General features: G+C 39.7%; 1 protein-coding gene and 1 long non-coding RNA gene across 2 annotated transcripts in view; one reads left to right on the forward strand and one right to left on the reverse strand.

Annotated features, from left to right (window-relative positions):
- The window catches only part of LOC140075373 (aldehyde oxidase 2-like), an 86238-nt gene that overhangs the window by 35070 nt on the left and 28171 nt on the right, over positions 1-22997 (reverse strand). Inside the window, exons 4-15 of the mRNA XM_072121175.1 lie at positions 21875-22017; positions 19922-20015; positions 15287-15396; positions 13044-13228; positions 12228-12417; positions 11456-11545; positions 8958-9112; positions 8419-8524; positions 8216-8338; positions 6248-6344; positions 6016-6140; positions 2286-2410 (exon numbers count right to left, since the gene is read on the reverse strand). Of these exons, the coding sequence (XP_071977276.1) occupies positions 2286-2410; positions 6016-6140; positions 6248-6344; positions 8216-8338; positions 8419-8524; positions 8958-9112; positions 11456-11545; positions 12228-12417; positions 13044-13228; positions 15287-15396; positions 19922-20015; positions 21875-22017 (1543 nt within the window). The remainder of the gene's footprint in view (positions 1-2285; positions 2411-6015; positions 6141-6247; positions 6345-8215; positions 8339-8418; positions 8525-8957; positions 9113-11455; positions 11546-12227; positions 12418-13043; positions 13229-15286; positions 15397-19921; positions 20016-21874; positions 22018-22997) is intronic.
- LOC140075374 (uncharacterized) lies at positions 1529-22256 on the forward strand. The gene is made up of 4 exons (XR_011849409.1): positions 1529-1569; positions 13148-13303; positions 20133-20188; positions 21905-22256. It is a non-coding gene; the product is annotated as an uncharacterized lncRNA (long non-coding RNA).

The raw sequence follows: 22997 nt of genomic DNA on the forward strand, positions 1-22997 counted from the left end.
ACTTCTGAATAGAGAATCCTATTGGATTTTCGTTCTCGATACCAGACAACCGAAAGGTATGAATTATAGACAAGACTTGATAACTATTTACTAAACATGTCACATCATACCGTTATATCTTATTTAAACATACAACATTTATTGTGTTTTGTTATATTCCCTACTTTGTATCTTTGCCTATATGTTATGGCTTATGCTAGACATCTGCAGTATGTGTCTGAGTTGTGAAGGGTTAAACCTTTCTTCCCCTCCTCCATTGTTTCACAAATTCGGTCATGTGATCGTCTTTGTTAGTTTTATATAAAGTGCTAAATTCTACTAGTTGGATTAGATCATGACTAAGGCTGCATAGCTGAAACGCGTCGATCATTTTATCTTCTATGTAATTCACCCGATGTACTGATGCACCAATAAATCAAGTTTTAACCGTGGACGCTGCGCTGGATGATCTTTTCTTTATTGGAGTGTACCTTGCCCCTGCCTTGGGCGTTCCGTGTCTGCAGCGCACCGGTGTGTGTGATGGGAGTGAGTAGAGCCGACCTGGACTTTTTTGCTACATACGACCCCTAGTTACATACGGACCTCTGGATATTGGTAATTTATTGTACTTTAGCCTTAGGCTACAATAAACTGCTGTAACAGTTATCAAATGTGTCTGTAATGAAGCTTTAGTGTTAATCCTGATTCTTATGACAACCCAACATTTTTAAAATCCAATTGTCATAGAGACCAAAAAAGTTCTGGCTGGGATTACAATGATAAAATATACAGTTGCGACTTACATACAAATTCAACTTAAGAACAAACCTACAGAACCTATCTTGTATGTAACCCGGGGACTGACTGTATAGCTAGCCAGCCTCCTGCTCCCAAGTATCTAGCCAGCCAACCATTGCCCCCTAGTATATAGTTAACCAGTCACCTGCCCCCAGTGTATAGCCTTCCGGCCACAGCCCCCAGTATATAGCCAGTCCACCCATGCCCCCCAGTATATAGCTAGCTAGCCCATGCCCCTCAGTATATAGGTAGACAGGCCCCAGTATATAGCCAGCTCATGCCTCCAGTATATAGCCAGCACATTCCCCCAGTATATAGCCAATCAGCGTATGTCCCCCAGTATATATCAAGCTCCCTGCCCCATTATATAGCTAGCCTATAACCCCCAGTATATAGCCATCCCAAAGTCTTATATGATACTGAGGAGTGAGAATGCTATAGAGCAGATTCACCTTTACTTTCTGCCAGCAGTGTATATGAGACATCATAGCAGCTAGTATCCAACCACCATAAAAAAATAATAACTCCTTATACTGGCTAATAATATCCATTATAATGGACAGGATATTAATTGTGTTATTCCTCTTGCTATCCATTAGCATGAAGATGACCGATTTATATATTGTTTTTTGAAGCATAGGTACTCTTGCAATGTAACATTTTTATAGCACAAGATTCATGTATCTCCTTACAGGCTCCCAAAAGTTGCACAATAATGAGTTTATGAAATGTTCATCTTGTTTTCTACTTAGAAAGTCTTGTTTCCAGAAACTGACCGAAAAACATCTGCAGGTTAGTATTCACATTACAGCTTAGTTGATCTATTTGTTGATGCTTGTGCAATATATTGCATTGTATATATTGTGGTGCAACGTATCGTAGGTTACACACATTTACAATGAATACAGGTTGTCCTTACCTGAGTGAAGTTGCCCCCCCCCCCCACCTTGTTGAAATCTAACAAAACTGTGTCAAACATTTGTGCTACGTTTGCGTTGGTTTGTGCAGTCGAAATTTTCGTTTGTGCTGCTATTGTTTTTAAGATATTAATAAAAGTTTACAGAGGTCACCAGAGGTCAACCAGCTCCCCCACATTGCCCAAATCAAACAAAACTTGCGCCAATCAATTGTTCTACGTTTGTGCTGTTTTTTTCTGCACAAACCAGCACAAACATTTGACACCAGTTTAGTTTGATTCAGTTAATGGGGGGGCTGACCCTTTGACCTTTATAATTTTGTTAATATATTCAATACAAACGCAGCAAAAACAAAAATTTGAGCAGCCCAAACCAGCACAAACGTAGGACAATTAATTGGCACCAGTTTTCTTTGATTTGGGTAATGTTTGACCTCTGGAAACTTTTATTAATATCTTAAAAACGATAGCGGCGCAAACAAAAATTTCTGCTGCACAAATGTAACACAAATGTTTGACACTAATTTTCTTTCATTTGAACAAGGTGGGGGGGTCAACTTCACTCAGGTGTTGCCCTTTGCTCCATACTTACTTGTGAGCAGCCACTGCTGTAATGGCAGCCTGAGATGCAGAGTATGAGTGCTCTAAGCCTTGACTCTTCTCCACACAGCACATGATGTAGTCGGAGGGGATGTTTAAAGCTGATGCTACTGCAGCCTGTCAAGGGAATCAGTAAGTGTGAGAGTGAGACAACATTTCGAGGGCAGGGCTTCATAAATACTTCTATTAAATTAGCAGCTAAACTGTAAGCAGGTATAATTTAACTAAAAGATAATTTCTCCAAATTATTAGTCATCAATTTAGCAGGAATATGTTGAATACCAGCAGGCTAGTGTAGATTTGTAATGTGTTTGTCATGCAGAGCAGAAGAAGAGTAAAGAAATCAGGTGATACCATTTTGAGGCTAACTGAGTATATTTGATGGTGAGCTTTTGAGAATACCATATTTTCCGGGCCATTAGGCGCACCGGAATATAAGGCGCATTAGTCCGATGCGCCTTATATATGTAATAATTCCATATATAAGGCGCATCGGACTATAAGGCGCAGGGTCGGGGCGTGGCGGAGGTCCGGGGGCGGAGCGGGGACGCAACCCCGAGAAGAGACGCGGCGACGCGGGGAAGGTGAGTGGGGAAGGTGAGGGGGAGGTGGAGGAGGGCAGCGGACCATACTTACATAGGTTCCCGCTACCGGAGACAGCAGATCTCAAGCGGGAACTGCAGACCACGCGGCAGAAGTTGTTTGTGCCGCGTGGTCTGCAGTTCCCGCTGGAGATCTGCTGTCTCCGGTAGCGGGGACCTATGTAAGTATGGTCCGCTGCCCTCATATAGGGCGCACCGGACTATAAGGTGCACTTTGGATTTCCAAGGAAATCCAAGGCTTTTACGTGCGCCTTATAGTCCGGAAAATACGGTACTAGTTCTCTTTGGCAGACATGATGTTATGCATGAAACAGCATTTTATACACACTAGGCAGTGGATATTAAAAAAATTTTAAAACAACTTCTTATTTACCACAAGACGGCAATAAACACACAAAAAACCTGTGAGGCGAGACAAGAGAGCCCTGGCTTTTATCTGCTTGTGGCCTCCAGGTCAGAGATAGGAGGTCATGAAGCTGGCATGAATGTTGAGACCACTTTGTAATGTGTTGAATCTCTGCATTTATTTATACTTCCATTCTTTCCTCTCCCTCTGTGTCTTAAAATGTCCCATTAAAATAGTAATCTGAAAATCTTCCATAGTGTGGTCCTCTCTGGAGAAATGTGCAGCTGATGGGAGATCTTTCCTTTCATTTTTAATATCAGTACAATATTAGTGCAAGTTCATACGCTGATGGAGTTTCTGGCATATTTCCATGACATAAAGGCCTGTGGTTGCACATTGCTGGCACATTTTACACTTGTTTTGCAGGCAGGGTGAGGTACCATTTTGTGATGGGGGTCTCGGGGCACTCAAGACAACAAGTTGTTTGGATCGGTTGGAGTCCCTTGGCAATGTGACGTGGGATCTCCAGTTGTGGGCTGTAAGTGACTACTAGGGGTACTCTGGCCTCCTGTTGGGTCTCCTTTTATGTGAGTAAATGGTCTCTATTGATGGCTGCTGCTTTTCTTATTTGGTTGTCAGTCACTTTTGGTCTGTAGACCAACTTAAGAAATTCAGACCTAAGCTCCAGGAGGTATTTTTCCAGATCTGTCTTGTCTGAACAGATACAGTTGTAGCACGTATAGCCTGGCTCTATATGATAGACTGTCTGGTATGTTTGGGGTGAAAGCTGTTATTTCTCAGTTAGGCCGTTCTGTCTGTTGGTTTATGGAATATTGTTGTGGTTAAGTGGCTTTCTTTAATTTGTATTGTGGCATCCAGAAAGTGTATCTTCTTATCTGAATAGCTTAGTTTCAGATTGATGGTGGGGTGAAAGTTGTTGTAAACCTCATGGAATTGAAGCAGGACCTCCTCACCTGCAGTCCAAATGATCAGAATGTTATATATATATAACGCATGTAGATCATGGGTTTTGTAGTGCATGTAGATAAGTAAGCACCTTCCAGTTCAGCCATAAAAAGTTTGGCATACTATGCTGCACACCTTGAACCCACTGATGTTCCCATAAACTGTAGGTAAAGATCCTCTCCAAAAGAGAAATAGTTGTGGGTGAGCACAAATTATTATGTGTCAACGGTGTCCAATCACAGGCCCTTATGTTGGGGAAACATGCCAGAGACTCCATCAGCGCTTGAATTCACACCAATCTGATATTAAAAATGAAAGGAAAAATCTTCCAGTAGCTACAAATTTCTTCCGTAGGACCACACTATGGAAGATTTGCAGATTACTATTTTAATGGGACATATTAAGACACAGAGGGAGAGAAAAGAATGGAAGTATAAATAAATGCAGAGATTCAACACCTTACAAAGTGGTCTCAACATTCATGCCAGCTTCATGACCTCCTATCTCTGACCTGGAGGCCACAAGCAGATAAAAGCCAGGGATCTCTTGTCTCACCTCACAGGTTTTTTGTGTGTTTATTGCCGTCTTGTGGTAAATAAGAAGTTGTTTTAAAATTTTTTTAATATCCACTGCCTAGTGTGTATAAAATGCTGTTTCATGCATAACATCATGTCTGCCAAAGAGAACTAGTACCGTATTTTCCGGACTATAAGGCGCACTTAAAAGCCTTGGATTTCCTTGGAAATCCAAAGTGCGCCTTATAGTCCGGTGCGCTCTATATGAGGGGGAGGCCACAAGCAGATAAGAGCCACATCTCTCTTGTCTCTCCTCACAGGTTTTGAGTGTGTTTATTTCCGTCTTGTCGTAAATAAGATGTCCCTGTATTTATCAATCTGTGGTTTTAAAGTTTTTTTTAAATATCTCTGATGAAGAGAACTAGTACCTCAAAAAGGTATTGCCTGACTTCTTTAATCTTCTTAGCAGCAGGGTAGTAAGATATACATATTAAAAACATAAGGAGAATTCACACCCAAATACACCTCATTTGTATATAAGCAGAGAGAGCCAATTTAGAGAGTGACACTAGTTCTTAAATGTATAAATAAAAAGACAAAGAAAAGTGTGTATAGGCAAAAAGTATATATACAAATCTTTATTAATGCCAAATCATTACCAAACAACAAATATTTTGTTAAAAGCACTTAAAGAGTACACCGTACATGTCACTTAGACCTATGTACCAGACCTTGATAAGCCGATACAAATCACATAGCTTTCTTTACCAGATCAAAATATTCTTGCCGCATCAACCATAAGTGTAAACAGTTTTGACAGGTTTCCAGACTTTTCGGGGATCACGCTGGGGATAGTGTTGCACGCGATCGGATTGTGCCGCAATGGTGCCGGCTTTCATGTGACACACCGATCCGATAGATTCGGACTGAACGCGGGATTTAACATTTAAATTTGTGTCGCAAGCCAAGAACTTACATGCACAGGGACCTGAGCGTGGAGCGACACATGAAGGATATCGGGCACAGGATCTACATGGATAGCGGCACAGTGCATCATCGCCGGAGATGTGGGGATGTGTAAGTAAATGTGCCCCAATGTGTTTTTGGTGCAATGTGTCCTGTCCCTATTTTACCCATTCTGTTCTTTTCACACTTTATTCATATTGGGAATGTCAGTCTTTATTAAAGGCTGATAGATTCCCCTCTAAATGTTTCATAACTTATGCCATAATTTATATATTTTGTGTACATGACAAGAAATATTTTGGCAGTATCATGTCACACATACTATACCTGTATGGCTGCTGGTTCTTTTGTAGATATGAAGACCTCCAGTTCATTGTCTTCTACTCTGGGTATGACACGTACAGTCTGTGCCTCTAGGTGAAGATCATCCAGTCCTCCTATATAGTCCTCACCTGTTCTTTGAAAAGTAAAACAAAGTCAGCACTCCAGACATATTTTCATGACTAATGATATTGTGTTCATGATACTTAATATATGTTTAATTTCAAGGTATAGTTACCTTCTAGTATATGATCCACATTTTTGAAAGCTTCTTCCACATTCCCATGCTCCATTGATCTCAATGGCTCAAAAAAAGAATTTTGTTTAATGGAATCCTAAAAGACAAACACATAAAAGCATTTGTGTAAGTCAGTATCCAGCACTGACTTGTATGTACAGTATATACATACAGGAAATTTTCACAGCTGACTTCATGACCATGATTCTGTTCTGTAATGAGTCCGAATTTTGAAGATGCAGACGGCGTCTCTTCTTTACCTTTTCTGCGGCTCTAATTTCTTACATAGGTTTGTAGAATATGATTCTAGAGAAATATATCTCCATGCATGGAACACCCCACATAGCATGGTCTGAGGAGCTGAATGATATTTTTACATGGCCACTTGCATTTAAAGCAACAATATAGGACCATTTAAAGAAACCAATGATCAGCTTATTGCACTTCCCTATGCACCTCTTACCTCTTATCATACTAGATAAGGTGAAAAAAAGATGCAGATCCATCAAGTTCAACCTAAAAGCCATAGAGTGTTGATGCAGAGGAAGGCAAAAAAAACCTTCAAGGCTAATGCAAATTGGTCCATAGTAGTGAAGAAACCCTTCGCATCCCCAAGGTGGCAGTCAGAATAGCTCCCTGGATCAACATCAGCTAGTAGAAAAATGTTTATTCCCATAACCTTTCATATTTTTGATCTCCGGAAAGTCATCTAAGCCTCTTTTGAACAGGTACAAAGTATTACCATAGTCCGGCAGTAAGTTACACAGTATCACTGCTCCAAGACCGCTTTCACAAGACCATAGGGGGATGTAGGTACGGCCGCAAGCTTGCAGCAGTACATATGTCCCCCATACATGGCAATGGCCGCACGGAGCAATAGGGTGCTGCATACATGTCCTATCTTTCCCCGTGTTATGGCCCGTACTCCGTGCATTGCTGTGGAGAGGGGAGTGATGACCTCTTCTCCTCTCCATCATGGCGGACGCATGCCAACCCGGCCGTAGCCAAATACATCAGTGTGAATGTAGCCTTGCAGTAAGGAATCCCCGTCTATTGCAATGGTAGAACTGCCTCTCCTCTAGGCAAAGAGGAAGCCCCTTTGTCCTGGTCACAGGCCTAGGTATTAAAAGATCTTTGGACAGATCCTTGTACTGTCCGTTCAGGTATTTGTACATTGTAATGAGGTCTCCCTCAGCTATCTTTTTTCTAAACTGATTAATCCCAAATTACCCTTATAATCTTGGTTGCCCTCCTCTGCACACGTTCCAGTTCTACTGTGTCCTTTTTATACACTGGTGCTCAAAACTGTACAAAATATGTGTGGTCTGACCAGTGATTTTTATAAGAGCAAAACTATCTCCTTATCATCTGTCTCTTTATGTTTGTCTCTGTTGATACATCCCCTAATTAATATTTTCCTTATTAGCAGTTACCTGGCTCTAGTTACTAATATTAAGTTAACCATTCACCAACACCCCCAAGTATTTGTATACTGCAGTTTTACCAAGTTACTTACTGTTTAACAGCATAATAGCTTAGTGTCAAATAAGTGAATGGAGCTGGGTTGTAATACTCACAACTGGATATGAGTGGATCCAACTGAAAGATGCAATGTTTTCTAAAGAAAATCTACCACCAGGATCCAGTATTTTAAAACAAACTTTTAAAATTATGCAAATAAGCCTGAGGCCTTCTAGGGGCATCACCATAACCCCTCCATTGATTGTCATCTTAAATTAGCTCTTTGCAGCCTTAATGCACGGCTCCTCCCTCCTCCCCCCAGCCAGAGAGTCAGTAATGTCACCAGGCTGTCAGTGATGTCATCTGGCTCCTTGCAATTCCTGTTGTCTCTGCACAGTGCACAGCCAGAATCCTGAACCCAACATGGCTTTGGCAACAGAATATAAGTGGTTAATTTGACAATGCCCCTTTAAAGTGCATTACACTTATGTTGCACAATATATTCACCTGAATGGATAAAACAACAGGCTCCAGGTCTTCATATTGAATTCTAACTCGTGACGCTGCCTTATTGGCATGGTTCTGAGTATTTGCTACTACAGCACATATAGCTTGTCCAATGTATTTTACCTAATGAAGACAGAAATATATATATTTAGATATACAATACTACAGATCTGTGGGGTAAAGTAGTCATTTTATATCCTTACCTCATGTTCTGCAAACAAATCACAGTTGTTTAGTCCAGGAACATCTGCCAAGGTTATAATATCAACCACTCCAGGAACATTCAGTGCATCTTCTTTATGTATGGACCTGACAACACAGTAACAAGTATATATAGAGTAAAAATACAGTACTACAGCATGCGGACTATATATGAGATAGAATATTTTTCTTTTAGTTCTATAAAGTATAAAAAGGTGGAACCCATGTGATGACCACTGGGAAAGACGGTACCTCTATTGTAATTAAAAATGTCAGAATTATTTCTAATGGAATTAAAATTTAGTTTGATAACATGGAGTGAAGTTGTATCCCGCAGGATATTTATCATAAAAGACGAACATGCATTTTAACATAAACTATACAAAGATGATTGGACATTGGTAAACCACCTGTGTATATAAAGTATTTTGTATTATACAAAGTATGGATTGGGTGATTTAAAAGAATAATATTTTACGGTAAATAACATAATGGAATCAGCCCGATCTGTTTATACCATTACAATAACACAAGAACTTACATAATTTTAGCATGATGTCTGCTGCTTGTTACTAATGCCAGGAAAAGCTCTCCCTCCACAGCTGATGTGTCTTCATCATCAAACTCTTCCTCTACAATGGTTTGAAGGACGTGAGGTTTGTAAGGTTCATTTGCATCCTCTTGTAGCTCTTTACTCTAGGATATAAAGATAGAACATAATAATTGTTATTCTAATATTAATTCTTATTAATTCATTCTAATTCTAATAATGTATTCTAATATTCTCACTATTGACATTGCTAATACTTGTACTAATACTCCTGAAGACCTGGCCTGTTACTTGTACATGCTGATACTGTCAACGCTGTAAGAACACGACACATTATATAACACATTATTGTTTAAAGGGAACCTGTCACCACATTTTTCACATATACAGCTAGTGGCAGGTTCCTATAGAGCTAATAACTAACTGACATCCTTCTTTTTAGCTAAAAATTGTTTCCTTCAGATCCCCATATATTCAACTTTATAATTTTACCTGGTATCCAGGGATCTCCATAGCGAATCAAAGATGGGTGTGGCCTCGTCTGGTTGAAACCAGAAGCTCATCCCCATGCTTTCTCAGCATGCAGCAGTAATGTCATGTGACCAGGGTGACATCATCGCAGGTCCTTTAGCCTCCTAACATTACCAAACTTACACCATGAAAATATCTGAGCACATGAAATCACAGCAGCCTTCATTGAGAGGATTAGAAGTGCATGCAGGCATGCTGTGATTTTATATGGTCAGATATGTGTGTGGTGCACATTGTACTAATGTTAGGAGGCTAAAGGACCTGAGATGATGTTAACCTGGTCACATGACAATAGGCCATGCCCCCGACTCTAGATACCCCTGGATACCAGGCAAGTTTATAGCTCTGATTTTATGGAGATGTGAAGTAAACTATTTTTAGCTTAAAGAAGGGAGTCAGATGGTTACTAGGGCTATAGTTACTATTTGCTATAAATTAGTTAGCAAATATAATATACTGTATATAGTCATAAGAAAAAGTAAACCTTCTTTCATTCTATAGATGTAAAAACCAGAACAAAATAAAAAAAAAAATCCCATCCTAAGTAAAAATTTCAACCTAAGATAAAGAACAACACATTGAATGATAATCAACAAGTGAGACCACCTCTATAAAAGCAAAAGTTTTGAAAGCTTGCTGATCTGACCTATTAAGATATGTGTACACTCAATGACTAGGAGAAAAGACAACAGCATATGATCTTAAAGAAGACCATTTCTAAACAATTTAAAAGGCCGTGTTTCTACACTGAAAAAGATTATTCACCAGTGTAAAACATTTAAGACAGCTGACAATATTCCCGGGAGTGGATGTCAAAGCAAATTCAGCAATTCTCACAGACAAAAATTCAAGAGCTATATTATTGGCTGTACAGGTGTCAGTTAGCTTGTGAAATGTTCAAATTCATGACTTTACAATTGTAAACAATTATGGTTTGGTTGGAAGAGTTGCCAGAAGAAAACCTAAGCCATTTACTGTTGAATTTGAACAAGCATCAAGTGTTCTAGGACACTGTTCATTGAACAGGCAAGACATTAAAAGAGATGTTAAAGAAGAACTGTCACCCATAAAAAAGGCATTGTTACTTATTAAAGTAAGCAGCTCCTAGTACCACAACGGATATAGCAGTGTTACACTGCTAGTGTTATCCCTCCGCTACAGCTAGCAGACATTACCACGCTGTACAATAGAAACGCTGTACCGCGCTAGGGTTGGCGACTGCCGTTTGAAGTCTGGCAGTCATCGCCGGCTTATGGAGTGGGAGGAGCTATCTGGGGGAGAAACGGGACCTTGGACCGCCCCTTCATCAATACACCTGAGGCTTACAGCACGGTCTGATGTTTCTATTTTTTAGCGCGGCAGTGTCTGCTACCTTTATCATAGAGTTCCGATAGCGCTAGCAGTGTAACACTGCTGCATCTGTTGTAGCACTAAGTAAGCAGCTCCTAGTGCCTTTTTAATGGGTAACAGCCAGGTCCTCTTTGAGACCATAGGCCACAGCACCATGTTTGTCAACAACCAAATACAACATATGAGGCCAAACACCTCATATAAACTGTCAGCTATGTAGATGGAGGCATATGATCTGTGCCTTTTAGTAATCAAACTCTTCCAAACTAACTATTCTAATGTCAAATGTGAGACCATCTATCCAACAGTTACAGTTTGGATCAGACAGTGATCAAAAAACACCATCAAAGCTGTAATAGAATGGCTAAAATAATAAAATTAACCAAGGTGTTCCAGTGATCCAGTCAAAATCCAGTCCTCAATCCATTTGCAATCCACCCTATTTTATGACCCTTCTAAAGACCATTTTTTTTTCCAAAATCAGATATATAAAGCAATAGACGGCAAAGAGTATGTGATTTCTTTTTCCTGCGACAGAACACCTATATTAAAAAGAAAATAGATTCCAGCACTTGCTTATCTTGTAAAACACCTATATTAGTACATACATGATCAGCGGGGAAACCATTAGAAGTTCTTTGCTGGAGGGCTTTGAAAGAGTTGTTGTTGTTTAAGCCATATGTGGGGTATTGAGTGTCCTATGCAATGGAGAAAATGGTTAAAGTTGATCAAATTGCAACAGTAGGTTTAGAACCATGTTTGGAGATAAATGGATTCAAAAACAGAAATTATACATAAAATGTCATTTCTCTTCTTCTCAATCCCATTGGATTATTGAATCTGAGCTGTTGTAGATGTTTCCAACAAGTATTAAAGAGTCCTTGCTCACACTTTGGAATTTTGCACTGACCATTACTGAGTGATAGGAGCTAAAACAGCAATAAAACTAAGGGCAATTATAACATAAGGGGGTTAAAAGTTATCTTTATTGTGTAAAAATCACTGGTGGATTAAAGTCTAAGAACTTTCTTTCATGGGCAAACCCCTTTAAAGTAACAGCAGAAGATTGCTGCTGTATTGATTATAACTTATATATAACTGATATAAATGCCTGTGTTAGGGATCAAGCAGCCACCTTTTTTTCTAATTCTGTAGAACACTTTTAGGTGCATTAGGCTAGAATTGCAAAATACCTGCTCCATACCAGATGTATGCAGCATGGAATCATACATAGGTGCATGGTATCATATGTATCATATGGAATCATACATAGGTGCATGATGGATTCACTGAATGACTACATTCATACAGTCATAGGTCAGCAGTTTAGGATGATAGAAAGTTTAGTCACTGAAACAAAACAGAAATCTTGTGACTCACATGGACATCATTATATTGAAAGTGCATTGTCTTCGTTAGTGCCTTTGATACTTCAAGGTAGAACTTGAATAAAAAGCTGATAGTCAGCGATTTCTCATTCTCCATCATCCCAGGTAGGGCTGATTCTTGTACTGGGACCTCTTCCAGGAATAATTTACATGCTTCATCAAGCATTGCTTCATTCCAGTGCCTGTGGTAGATAATAAAGTGCAATGACTTGGATGCATCTGCAGCTGCTTTATAACATTACACCTGAATAACTTCCTATAATGTAGCCAGGCTTAGGCTGCATTCACACTACCGCAAGGGGGACGTTTATACGGCCGACGTATATACGGCCGATATACGTCCCCCATAGACGGCAATGGGCGCACGGCGCCCTACGGGAGCGGTACGGTGCAGCACACGTGCGGCACCGTACTGCTCCGTGCCCCGTGAAAAAATAGGACATGTCCTATTTTTTCAGGGCATACGGCGCCGTGCACCATATATCCCTATGGAGAGGGGCGGGGGTGAGCAGCGCTCTCCCCCTCCTCCTCTCCCCGCGCGCTGCCGTGTGCCCGCCGTGCTACGGTACGGCGGGCACCGGTCGTGTGAATCCAGCCTTACTGTGTACAAGGTATGTAAGGAATTTTAATTAAAAGACCTTAATAGACCTTTGGGCGTTTTCCCCTTCATTTTTTTAATAAATAATTGCATGGATAACTGATATTTATTTTTTCTTATAAATACATTAACAAGCTAAAATAAACTAACTGGGCCAATCGTTTTATTTTATAAGGTAAAAAAATGCTGAGACTAGTCGGTGATACATACCTACCAACAAGTAATTCACTGACATATTTTGCAAAAATACAGGCAGATTCTGATCCTCCATAATATATATTCATTGACATAATTAAGTCTGTTCCTTCTTTCAGAATGACCTTCATAGCAGCAATGTCAACTGGGGATGTGCTCCCCCACCTCTGCAACTGCCTGAACGCAGACACAAATTCTCCCTGCAGGGAGATAAAATTGCATTAGAGCTTACAAATGCATATTAGAAAGGTTCAAAGCTTTTAGTTCCAAGATGAGTAAGTGGTTTTTTAGGTGATGGTAACCGTTTTTCATACTTTGTCTCATGAAGGGCAATCATGCTTCTTTTAATTGTTATCCAATTATTCAAATCAGTGTTTCTAAAAAGATTCTATTTATGAAAATACCAATCAAATTGTTCATATTCCTACCCCCATCATCCATAAAGTGTGAGATATAGTTTGTCATGCCAATGTAATGTACACTTAAATTGCAACCCTGGGCCTTTTATAACAAAGTAACAAATATAGTATTTTTTACATATTACAAGCCCATTCTATAGCTATGGATTTTATTTTTCTCTTATGATAGTTAAAGGGGTTGTCTGTTACAAAAAAGTAGGAGGGCGGCTGGGGAGGGCTTTAAAAAAAATAAAGCTGTAATCACCTGGTCTGGTTCTCTCAGTGTTCTGGTGACGGGGTCCTTTGGAGCCAGTCCCCTGTTCATTTGACACAGAAGCTCCACTCCAACAATTTCCAGGCAGCCTGGTACACCGACCTTTCTCTTATCTTAGTGCCAAAAAGCTGATACAGGAGGTGGGTGGGCGTTCCAGGCCAACCGGAAGTTGTCAGAACCAAATGACCACAAATTTTCTACTCCTATAATGCGTGTGTTATTAGAATATACATTCTGATACTCAATGGTGGTATTTATTACAGACTTTAATTTTTTCTGCTACTTTTTGAGACTTTTTAGTTTCAGTTGAGACATATTTGATTTACTAAAAAAGATTTACTATAAATTGCACCAGATGACTTGTACATGTTAAAGTGATATAGACTTTAATTCTGGTACAAAGGACCTCCTGACATGTAGTAACATTATTAAGAGGTTGCCATTAGATCGGGTGATGCCCTGATATAGAGCTGCACCTGATCTCCCAGAGAGGAGAGCCTCTGCACTGCCCTCTCATCTCCCGGGTGTTCTACAGGACCTGCGATGATGTTAGAATCATGTGACTGATTACATGCTTCTTACATCACCACACAACCTGATACTGGAAGAATGGGGACATGCTGGGCTTGCACAGGGTAAGAAGAAGGGCAAGGGAAGAACTGTGTGTGTGGGGGGGGGGGGGTTCTGTGTGTATAGCTGAGCTTTGTGTGTATCTGTATGAATGATGCAGAGCTGTGTGTGTATCTGTATGGCTGATGCTGAGCTGTGTGTGTATCGGTATGAATGATGCAGAGCTGTGTGCTTGTGTAACTTTATGGATGAAGCAGAGCTGTGTGTGCATCTGTATGGATGACTAAGTGCTATTTGTGTAGCTGTATGGATGATGCAGAGCTGTGTGTGAAACTGTACAGATGAGGCAGAGCTGTGTGTGCTGTCCTTTAGTGCGACCAACAGGGATATTTTAATTGGTGTAAAATATATGCGTCCTATAGTAAGAAGTGTCTTATAGTCCGAAAAATATGGTAGTTGCATAGTAAGCTTGAAAATAGACACAAGCCCATCAAGACCCACCTAAAATAAGAGAGTTACTAAAGGACCCTTATTTTCAGGTCAGCCACTTATTTCCTATTCTGTAAATAGGTAATAGATATTGTTTGTAGAAAATCCCCTGTAATGTTATATATTGGGAACAAATAGCTATACTGAGCCATGGAACTATTTTACCATCTGCTTTATCACATTAATCTGGGGTATTCTACTTTGTAGAACTCCTGACAATCCAATATTATAATTCAGCTAAGACAATACACAAAAGGTCTGGGTGGATAGGTCAATCATGAACTTATATTTAGCAATTAAATCAATAATTATTATTAATATGTAAAATAATATCCATAATACACCCAAGTATTGGATTACATGATTATATATCAATACTAAAATTTTAATTTACAGAATCATTTTGCCACTATGTTAATAATATAAATGCTATTGTTAATGGGTTCAGAAAATACAAAATATATATATGGGTGTGTGTGTCACAAACTATATATTCGCTTAAAATATAGTTAAAATATAGAAATTACCTTCTTTGAGAATGGGATATTAATTGACATAAGAATCTCCTCTGCTCTCAAAGCTGCCATACCTGACTCATCAAATAATAACTGTTTTAGTGTTACTTGACGTTTCTGGTCTGTAAAAAGTAAAAATCAATTTGTTGTAGATAAGAACCATAGAAGGTAAGCTGAAGGAGACTATGAACAAATGGGGTTACATTCCTTTTTGACTACTTAATAACTTTAATAATAGATATTTAAAAGAACTAGAGTGGAAAGTGGTTATGTAAAGAAACCATTTTTATTTCGCGACTTTCTGAAACTCGTGGTGTACTGATTTTCCTGCTTTGAGCAAAGAGCAGAAGTGCTGAACAAATTAAAAAGGTGCAAACTGCAAGTAAAAGATGCATCTGCCCTTGTATGAAGAAAAAATACAGTTTATTCATTTTTTATGCTATTATTTTATCATTGAACACCCTCAGTTTCAGACATAATTTAAGTTTACTAGCCAATTAAATTATATTCCATGATATAGATACAATACAGGCAGTCCCCGGGGTACATACAAGATAGGGTCTGGAGGTTTGTTCTTAAGTTGAATTTGTATGTAAGTCAGAACTGTATATTTTATCATTGTAATCAAAGCCAGAACTTTTTTGGTCTCTGTGACAATTGGATTTTAAAAATGTTGGGTTGTCATAAGAATCAGGATTAACACTAAAGCTTCACTACAGACGCCTGTGATATCTGTTACAGCTGTTTATTGTAGCCTAGGACTAAAGCACAATAAATTACCAATATCCAGAGGTCCGTTTGTAACTAGGGGTTGTATGTAAGTCGAGTGTTCTTAAGTAGGGGACCGCCTGTATAATCTCTAAATTGCCCATACACATTACTAAAGATTACACATTGCAAAAGATTAAAGAGGACCTTTCGCTACTTCACTTATATGGAGATTATGATACCATTCTGTAGGGGCTGCTACATAGATTCACGGGCATTTAGAATTTTCTTTCTAGCCCTTGTGGTTGCAGAGTTATTAGTCACGAGATCTAACCATAATCTGGTCAGAGAGGAGGAGCTGGGGCAGAAGCGTGTTTTATGCTAATCTTCTCTCATACTGTCAGTGGTGAGATGCAATTTCTCTATGAGCATCTAAAGGCTATGTTCACACACATTCTATTATTCTGTTGACATTGCATTTACACAATGTTTACAAAAATGCAATGTTACATGCATTGGTAAACACGCATGCAATGTAAACGCAAACGCTGTGTAAGCGTAAGTGCAAACAAGACATCAACTCATATACCACATAAGCGTAAACATGATGCTAACCAGACATAAATGCAAATGGAATGTAAATGTAAGTGTAATTGTGCCGTAAACATAAACAGAAAATCTGTACCTCAAACACTGCATGCACGTAAAAATGCAGTGGTGCGTACGCATAAACGCAAACATAAATGTGAGAAAGTGTGCTGCAAATGCAGCAAATCGCAACCCTGACGCAAACGGCGAGTAAGAATAACCATAACGCAAACACTGTGTAAGCGTAAAGCAAATGCAGCGTAAGCATAAACGTGACATAATTGCCGCTGCAACGTAGTTGCAGCGTAAGCGTAAACGTCATGCAAATGGCACGTAAGCATAAATATGGTGAAATTGTTGCGTAAGTGTTAATGTGCCGCAAATGCTCATAAGCGCAAATGTGATGCAAATGCCGCATAAGCGTAAATGGGATGCAAACACAGAGTAAGCGTAATGGGACACAAATACAGCGTAACCCTGTTACAAATGCGGAATAAGCATTACTGTGATGCACACGCTGCATAACTCAAATGTTGTGTAAGCGTAACCATGGCGCCAATGCTGCGTAATCGTAACTGGCACAAATGCTGCTTAATTGTAACTGGCGCAAACGCTTCGTAATCTTAACTGGTGCAAAAGCCGCATAATTGAAAATGGCACAAAAGGCACGTAATCGTAACTGGCGCAAACATCGCGTTATCGTAATTGGCGCAAACGTTGCATAATCGTAACTGGTGCAAACGCCGCATAATTGCAACTGGCGCAAATGCCGCATATTCGGAACTGGCGCAAAAGCCGCGTAATCGTAACTGGCGCAAAAGCCACGTTATCGTTACTGGTGCAAACGCCACATAATCTCAACTGGCGCAAAAGCCGCGTAATCGCAACTGCCGCAAAAGCCGCGTAATCGTAACTGCCGCAAACGCCTTGTAATCGTAACAGGCGCAAACGCCACATAATCGTAACTCGCGCAAACACCAGCAAAAGCAACCACAAGCAAAACTGCCAAAACATTGTAACTATAATGTCAACAGTATATTAGCGGAATGTGTGTGAACACAACCATTAGATGAACATAGAAAAAAATCACAGTATATATTCATAATCGTTTCTCTGACTTTGCCTGCCACTGATTGGACAGTATGAGAGAAGATTAGCATAATACACGCCTCCAGCTCCAGCCCCAGCTCCTCCTCTCTGACCAAACACTGATTACAATGGTCAGAACCTCAGAATAATATCTTCGCAACCGTGGGGGCTAGAAGGAAAATTCCAAATGCCCCTGAATCTGTGTAGCCGCCCCTACAGGATGGTATTATAATCTCTACATGTGAGGTGGTGAATGGTTCTCTTTAAAGGACATCTACCACTAGCATGAAGGATTGTAAACCATGCACACTGACATCCTGGTGTGTGCCCCCTCTGGAAGGATCTGCTCTTCCTTAAAGTGTAACCATCATTTAAAAAAACTTTTGATATGTTGTAGGGCAGGTAATTTTCAGCACTTCTGCAATTGGATTTGTTACCCGAATCTTGCTCCTTTCTCTTGTATTCTGCAGTCTTGCCCTGGATGTCAGCAATCTCACATGTTTGTTACTAAGCTCATTCCGTCTTCAGAAAGAAGCTGAGACTACAGGGGGAGAGACATCTCTCTCCCTCCAATCAGCTGATTACCTCATGTCTCAGTACCTCAGCACTCAGTCATGTGCAGGGAGAAGCCTTAACTAATATAATAACCTAAACTTATCTCTCCCTCAGCTTTTCCTACACTTGTATATAAACACATAATCAACACAGACAGAAACTGCAGCTCCCCCCTCCTCCATCACCTCACACAAGGAAGTGGCAGGAGCCAATCTCCAAGTCTGCAAGCTGTGCCCTCATGTACTGTGCCCTCATGTGCTGCCCCCTCATGTGCTGCTCCCTCATGTGCTGCCCCCCCATGTGCTGTGCTGGAGTGTTAGATAGATAGATAGATAGATAGATAGATATAAATACATAGATAGATATGAGAGATAGGATAAACACAGATAGATATGAGATAGATAGATAGAAAGATAGATGGATAGATAAATATGATAGATATAGATAGATAGATATGAGATGGATGATACGGTGTCATTGGTCAGCACCATGCACTTATGATGAGGTGACAGGAGGAAGTCCCGCCCCTCCATCTTGCTGACTGTAGTTTTTTTGAGAGCTGGAAACCATGGTTGCTACGGGCCAAAAAAGATACTAAATGAGGACCAAGAGGCAAAATACTTTTAAGAATAATTTCCAGGAACACCTGGAGCAGAATTATGTATTTTAGGTTTTTTTTTTGCTCTGAATGATGGTTACACTTTAAGCTTCCCATGTCCTTGCTTTTAAGAAAAAAAGGCTTTAAAATTATGCAAATGATCCTGGGTGACTCCAGACTTCATTAAAACCTATGGATCCTGGAGCCCCTCAGGCTCATTTGCATACGTTTAAAGGCCGTTTTTGTAATTAAAAAAAAAAACAGGGCATAAGAAGCTAAAAGAAGAGCATATCCTGGCAGAGGGGGACACACCAGTATGCCAGTGTGCTTGGTTTACAATCCTTCACCATGGTGGTAGATGTCATTTAAGGCAGATTTGAAAGGCTGATGTAAATGTATGCAGCTGTATTTGTTAGAATTTTTACATAATCAGCAGGTTTTGTTCTACTTGTTCTGAAGTGGATAAACATGTGACTTTTAGAAAATTTGACATACATTTCAAACTCAGGGGTCAACATAAGGTGAACAATAGCTGATAAGATTACCTTAGGGTGAAATATTATACATTCACCTGCAATCTGCACTTTGACAAGATCCAGCTGTGCTTGTGTAAGTAGATAATAGTGTTATGAATGAGACTGAGGTTATGATTTCACACATTTTCAACCATCAATCTCAGATTATGGCAAACTCACACTGGACCCCTGCACTCATATGTTGTTTTGGGTAACTACAGAGCCCAAAGCAGTTTAGGCTGCGCCTTGTGTAGTGGATGGAAGTTGTAACTACTGAACCAACTATCTCCAGTACAATACTATATATTTAGCTGGGCAGATACAGCTGATGAGGGAGGGGCCTGCCCACTTTGCCAATCCAAGACTGACAGCTTATCCTGAGGATAGAAATTCCTGGAGAAATAGCCCTTTAAATCCTGCTGAGATGGTTATGAGACTAATGCATCTTAAAGCCTAATACTAGTGCTACTACTAAAATAGGAGTTAAAGAAATAAAATTAGGAAGGGGCGTTTCAGCACATAAATGGGAGTCCTTGACATCTGTGCTTACAGTCTTGAAGATATATCGATAACTTAATAGTTGTCTAACCTTACCTTTTGATGCAAGATTAAAGGTGCAGTTTCCAACAGCCAGTATGGGGTTCAATTCCCAGGAAGAACTTTCACTTAAAATGCTTCCCCCTAAAGACTTCAATAAAAGAGAAATGTCTAGTGAATCTCTGCCATTTGTAAACGTTATGTTAGATATTGCTATTTTTAAAGTAATTCGATATATTAATGCAACCAATTTAATATTTTTAACTAGACCTTACCAGCCTGTGATATCCAGACCATGAGAGGGACATGAAGAACACCATTAGTGTGAGTCACCATGCCATAGTAAATTGCATACAATTATTATGGGTGGACATGTGGTGGGCCTTAAAGAAAATCTACCGTCAAAATCAAGCATGCTACACCAGGGGAACTTACTCTTACTTTTTATATGTGTTATTCATGGCCTAAATTCAACTTTTAAAATTATGTTAATGAGCCAGAAGGGCTACCTTAGCCAGTCCGTGTAGTAGCTATACAGGATGTTAGTGTGAAAGAGCACTGTGTGCCCGCTGCTCACTGCTGCTGATAATACAGGAATTGCAGGGGAGGATGAAACTGAGACAGTTTTTAAAGTCAGAGCACAGAGGGCCTAGGGTAGCTCTTCTGGCTCATAAACATAATTATATTAATTATGTTGATTTGTTATACAACAAATATAAGAAGATTATCACAGTCACAGTGCCCGGATCTATGAGTAAGTTTACCTGGTTTATCATTCTTGATTTTGATGACAGATTTCCTTTAGAGGAAATCTACCATTTGTTTTCATGCATTGTGAACCATACATAGCTTGAGAATGCTGTATCTACACTTATGTTGCAACATATATTGGTTAATCCCTGAATTGAGTGGTTTTGCTGAAAAATAATGATAATGAGGCTCTGTCACTTCTGTGGCTGGCTCAGCGCTTCTGCTTTTATCCTAAATATGCACTGCTCCAGAGAGTGATGTAATCACTGTGTTGTGTCTGACAGGCAGACGTAATCAATCGCTGCACCATCCCCCAGCTGCTGTTTATGAGTGATCCACCTCAGGTTGATTAGTCCTGTCTGGACGGATCAGGAATCTCTGTGTAATGTGTTTATGAACAGCAGCCAGCGTGCAATCAAGCTTTCCCAAGGTCGTGAATTTTAAAATGGTTTTGGAGCAAAACCACTCAGATCATGGATTAAACAAGATACGTTGCAACATAAGTGTAGATACAGCATTCTCAAGCTATGTATGGTTCACAATGCATGAAAACAAATGGTAGATTTCCTCTAAAGGAAATCTGTCATCAAAATCAAGCATGATAAACCAGGGAAACTTACTTATCAGTGTAGCTACAGCATTCTCAAGGTAAGTTTGGTTCATAGATTTCCTTTACATGCTATGAATTTTAAAATAAATTGATATAAGTGAGGTTTTCTTAAAAAATACTCTTCATTTAGAGACACAGCGCACTATGCGCAGTTTGCCTCAGTGCACTGAATTAATCATCATTAATCTGGCGCATCCTGCATGTGCCCAAAATGCTTAAATTGAGAGCACCAGTTTGTCTGGTGCACTCAGTATAATGGGCCTGTGCTACAACACAAATGTGGTGCGCAATGTGAATGTGCACCGAAAAACCCCTTTAGGAGCAGAGTCTTATGTTGCGGCGAGCATAGTGCAGCCGCGACACAATACGGATGAAACACTTTATGTGCATTCTATGCCAGAATACTAATACTAATAAATGTGGGCCATTATATTTTTGAAGTGTGTTATGAGAATAGAATACAGTATAGAATACCTATCTGGATAATTCCCTATACAAATGCCAGAATTCCTACAAATGCCAGAGTCCTACTGAGAACAGCAGATCTACTGGTAACTGGAGCTTTAATTCTGCTGATTTTGCCAACATTTCACTAACTTTATCTACTGTTACAATTTGTATTATCCTTCAAATAAAAAAAGACATATTACTGCGTCACATCTGATGTGTTTTCCTGACAGCTGCTGGAGGATGACTCGGAAGATCTTGTTTTTCTCCTGCGGTAATTGAGATACGGCCTCGGACAAAATGGATCGGACCATTGCCAGACTGCATGCTGCTCCGATGGTGATACCTGAAGAAACAAATGTTTTTTTAAAACTTCTATGGTGAACATGTACAGGTCTTATTGTTTTTAACTCATGTTTTATAAGAATATTATTATTATTATTATTATTTATTATGTTATGTAATTTACCTTCCAGCTGTTCTGAGACTATAATTCACAGCATTCCCTGGAGACAGTCATGGAGCTCCATGGAGCAGCCATGGAGAGCTCCATGTCCTATCAGTAGTCATGGTTGTATTACAGTTTTGGAGGACATTATCAGTTTCTGTACTACAGTTTTCCGATGTACAAAAGCACATATTTTCCAATAAATGTTTTTGACATTTTCTAGTATACTCCATTCTATACAAGTGGGAAGAAATGAAGGTTGTGGCCATCTCAAGACATAAAGGGGCACATTTACTAAGGGCTTTGCGCCAGTTTTCTGACAGACTTTTCACGTTATTTTAGGTGTAATTTGCTTGCACAGGTTTTTATAAAGTGTCTGCACGCAACTGTTTTATGGCACAGCTGCACTAGGGATCATGCCCCTGATTTAACATGCAAAATCTGTCACACACCCTATGTTAAAGGTACACCACAAAAAAGTTGGTGAACTCTGTCGGGCCAGTGCAGGGAAGCACCAGATTCATGATTTCTGGCGCACATTCTTAATGAATCTGGTGCACCCAGCATTATACACAGGCAGAGCACTTTTCGTGCAGTTACCCACATTCTTAGCACATTTTCCCCATAATAATTTACTAATAATTAATGATGAATAATCTCAATATTATATTATCAGTGATGTTCTATTAAAAGGCAACCTGTCAGCACATTCTCTTCCACCTGCTTACAAAGAATGACTGACAGGACTCTTTCTATTTAAAGAAAACCTACCAGTTAGAATGGTAGGGGTAAGCTGTAAGTACCGAGCACCAGCTCATGGTGAGCTGGTGCCGGTACTTACTTTCGTTAGTGTTATTAACCGCTGTATCGTGGTTTTA

This window comes from Engystomops pustulosus, chromosome 8 (genome assembly GCF_040894005.1).
Source record: "Engystomops pustulosus chromosome 8, aEngPut4.maternal, whole genome shotgun sequence".
In the NCBI taxonomy this organism is placed as follows: domain Eukaryota; kingdom Metazoa; phylum Chordata; class Amphibia; order Anura; family Leptodactylidae; genus Engystomops; species Engystomops pustulosus.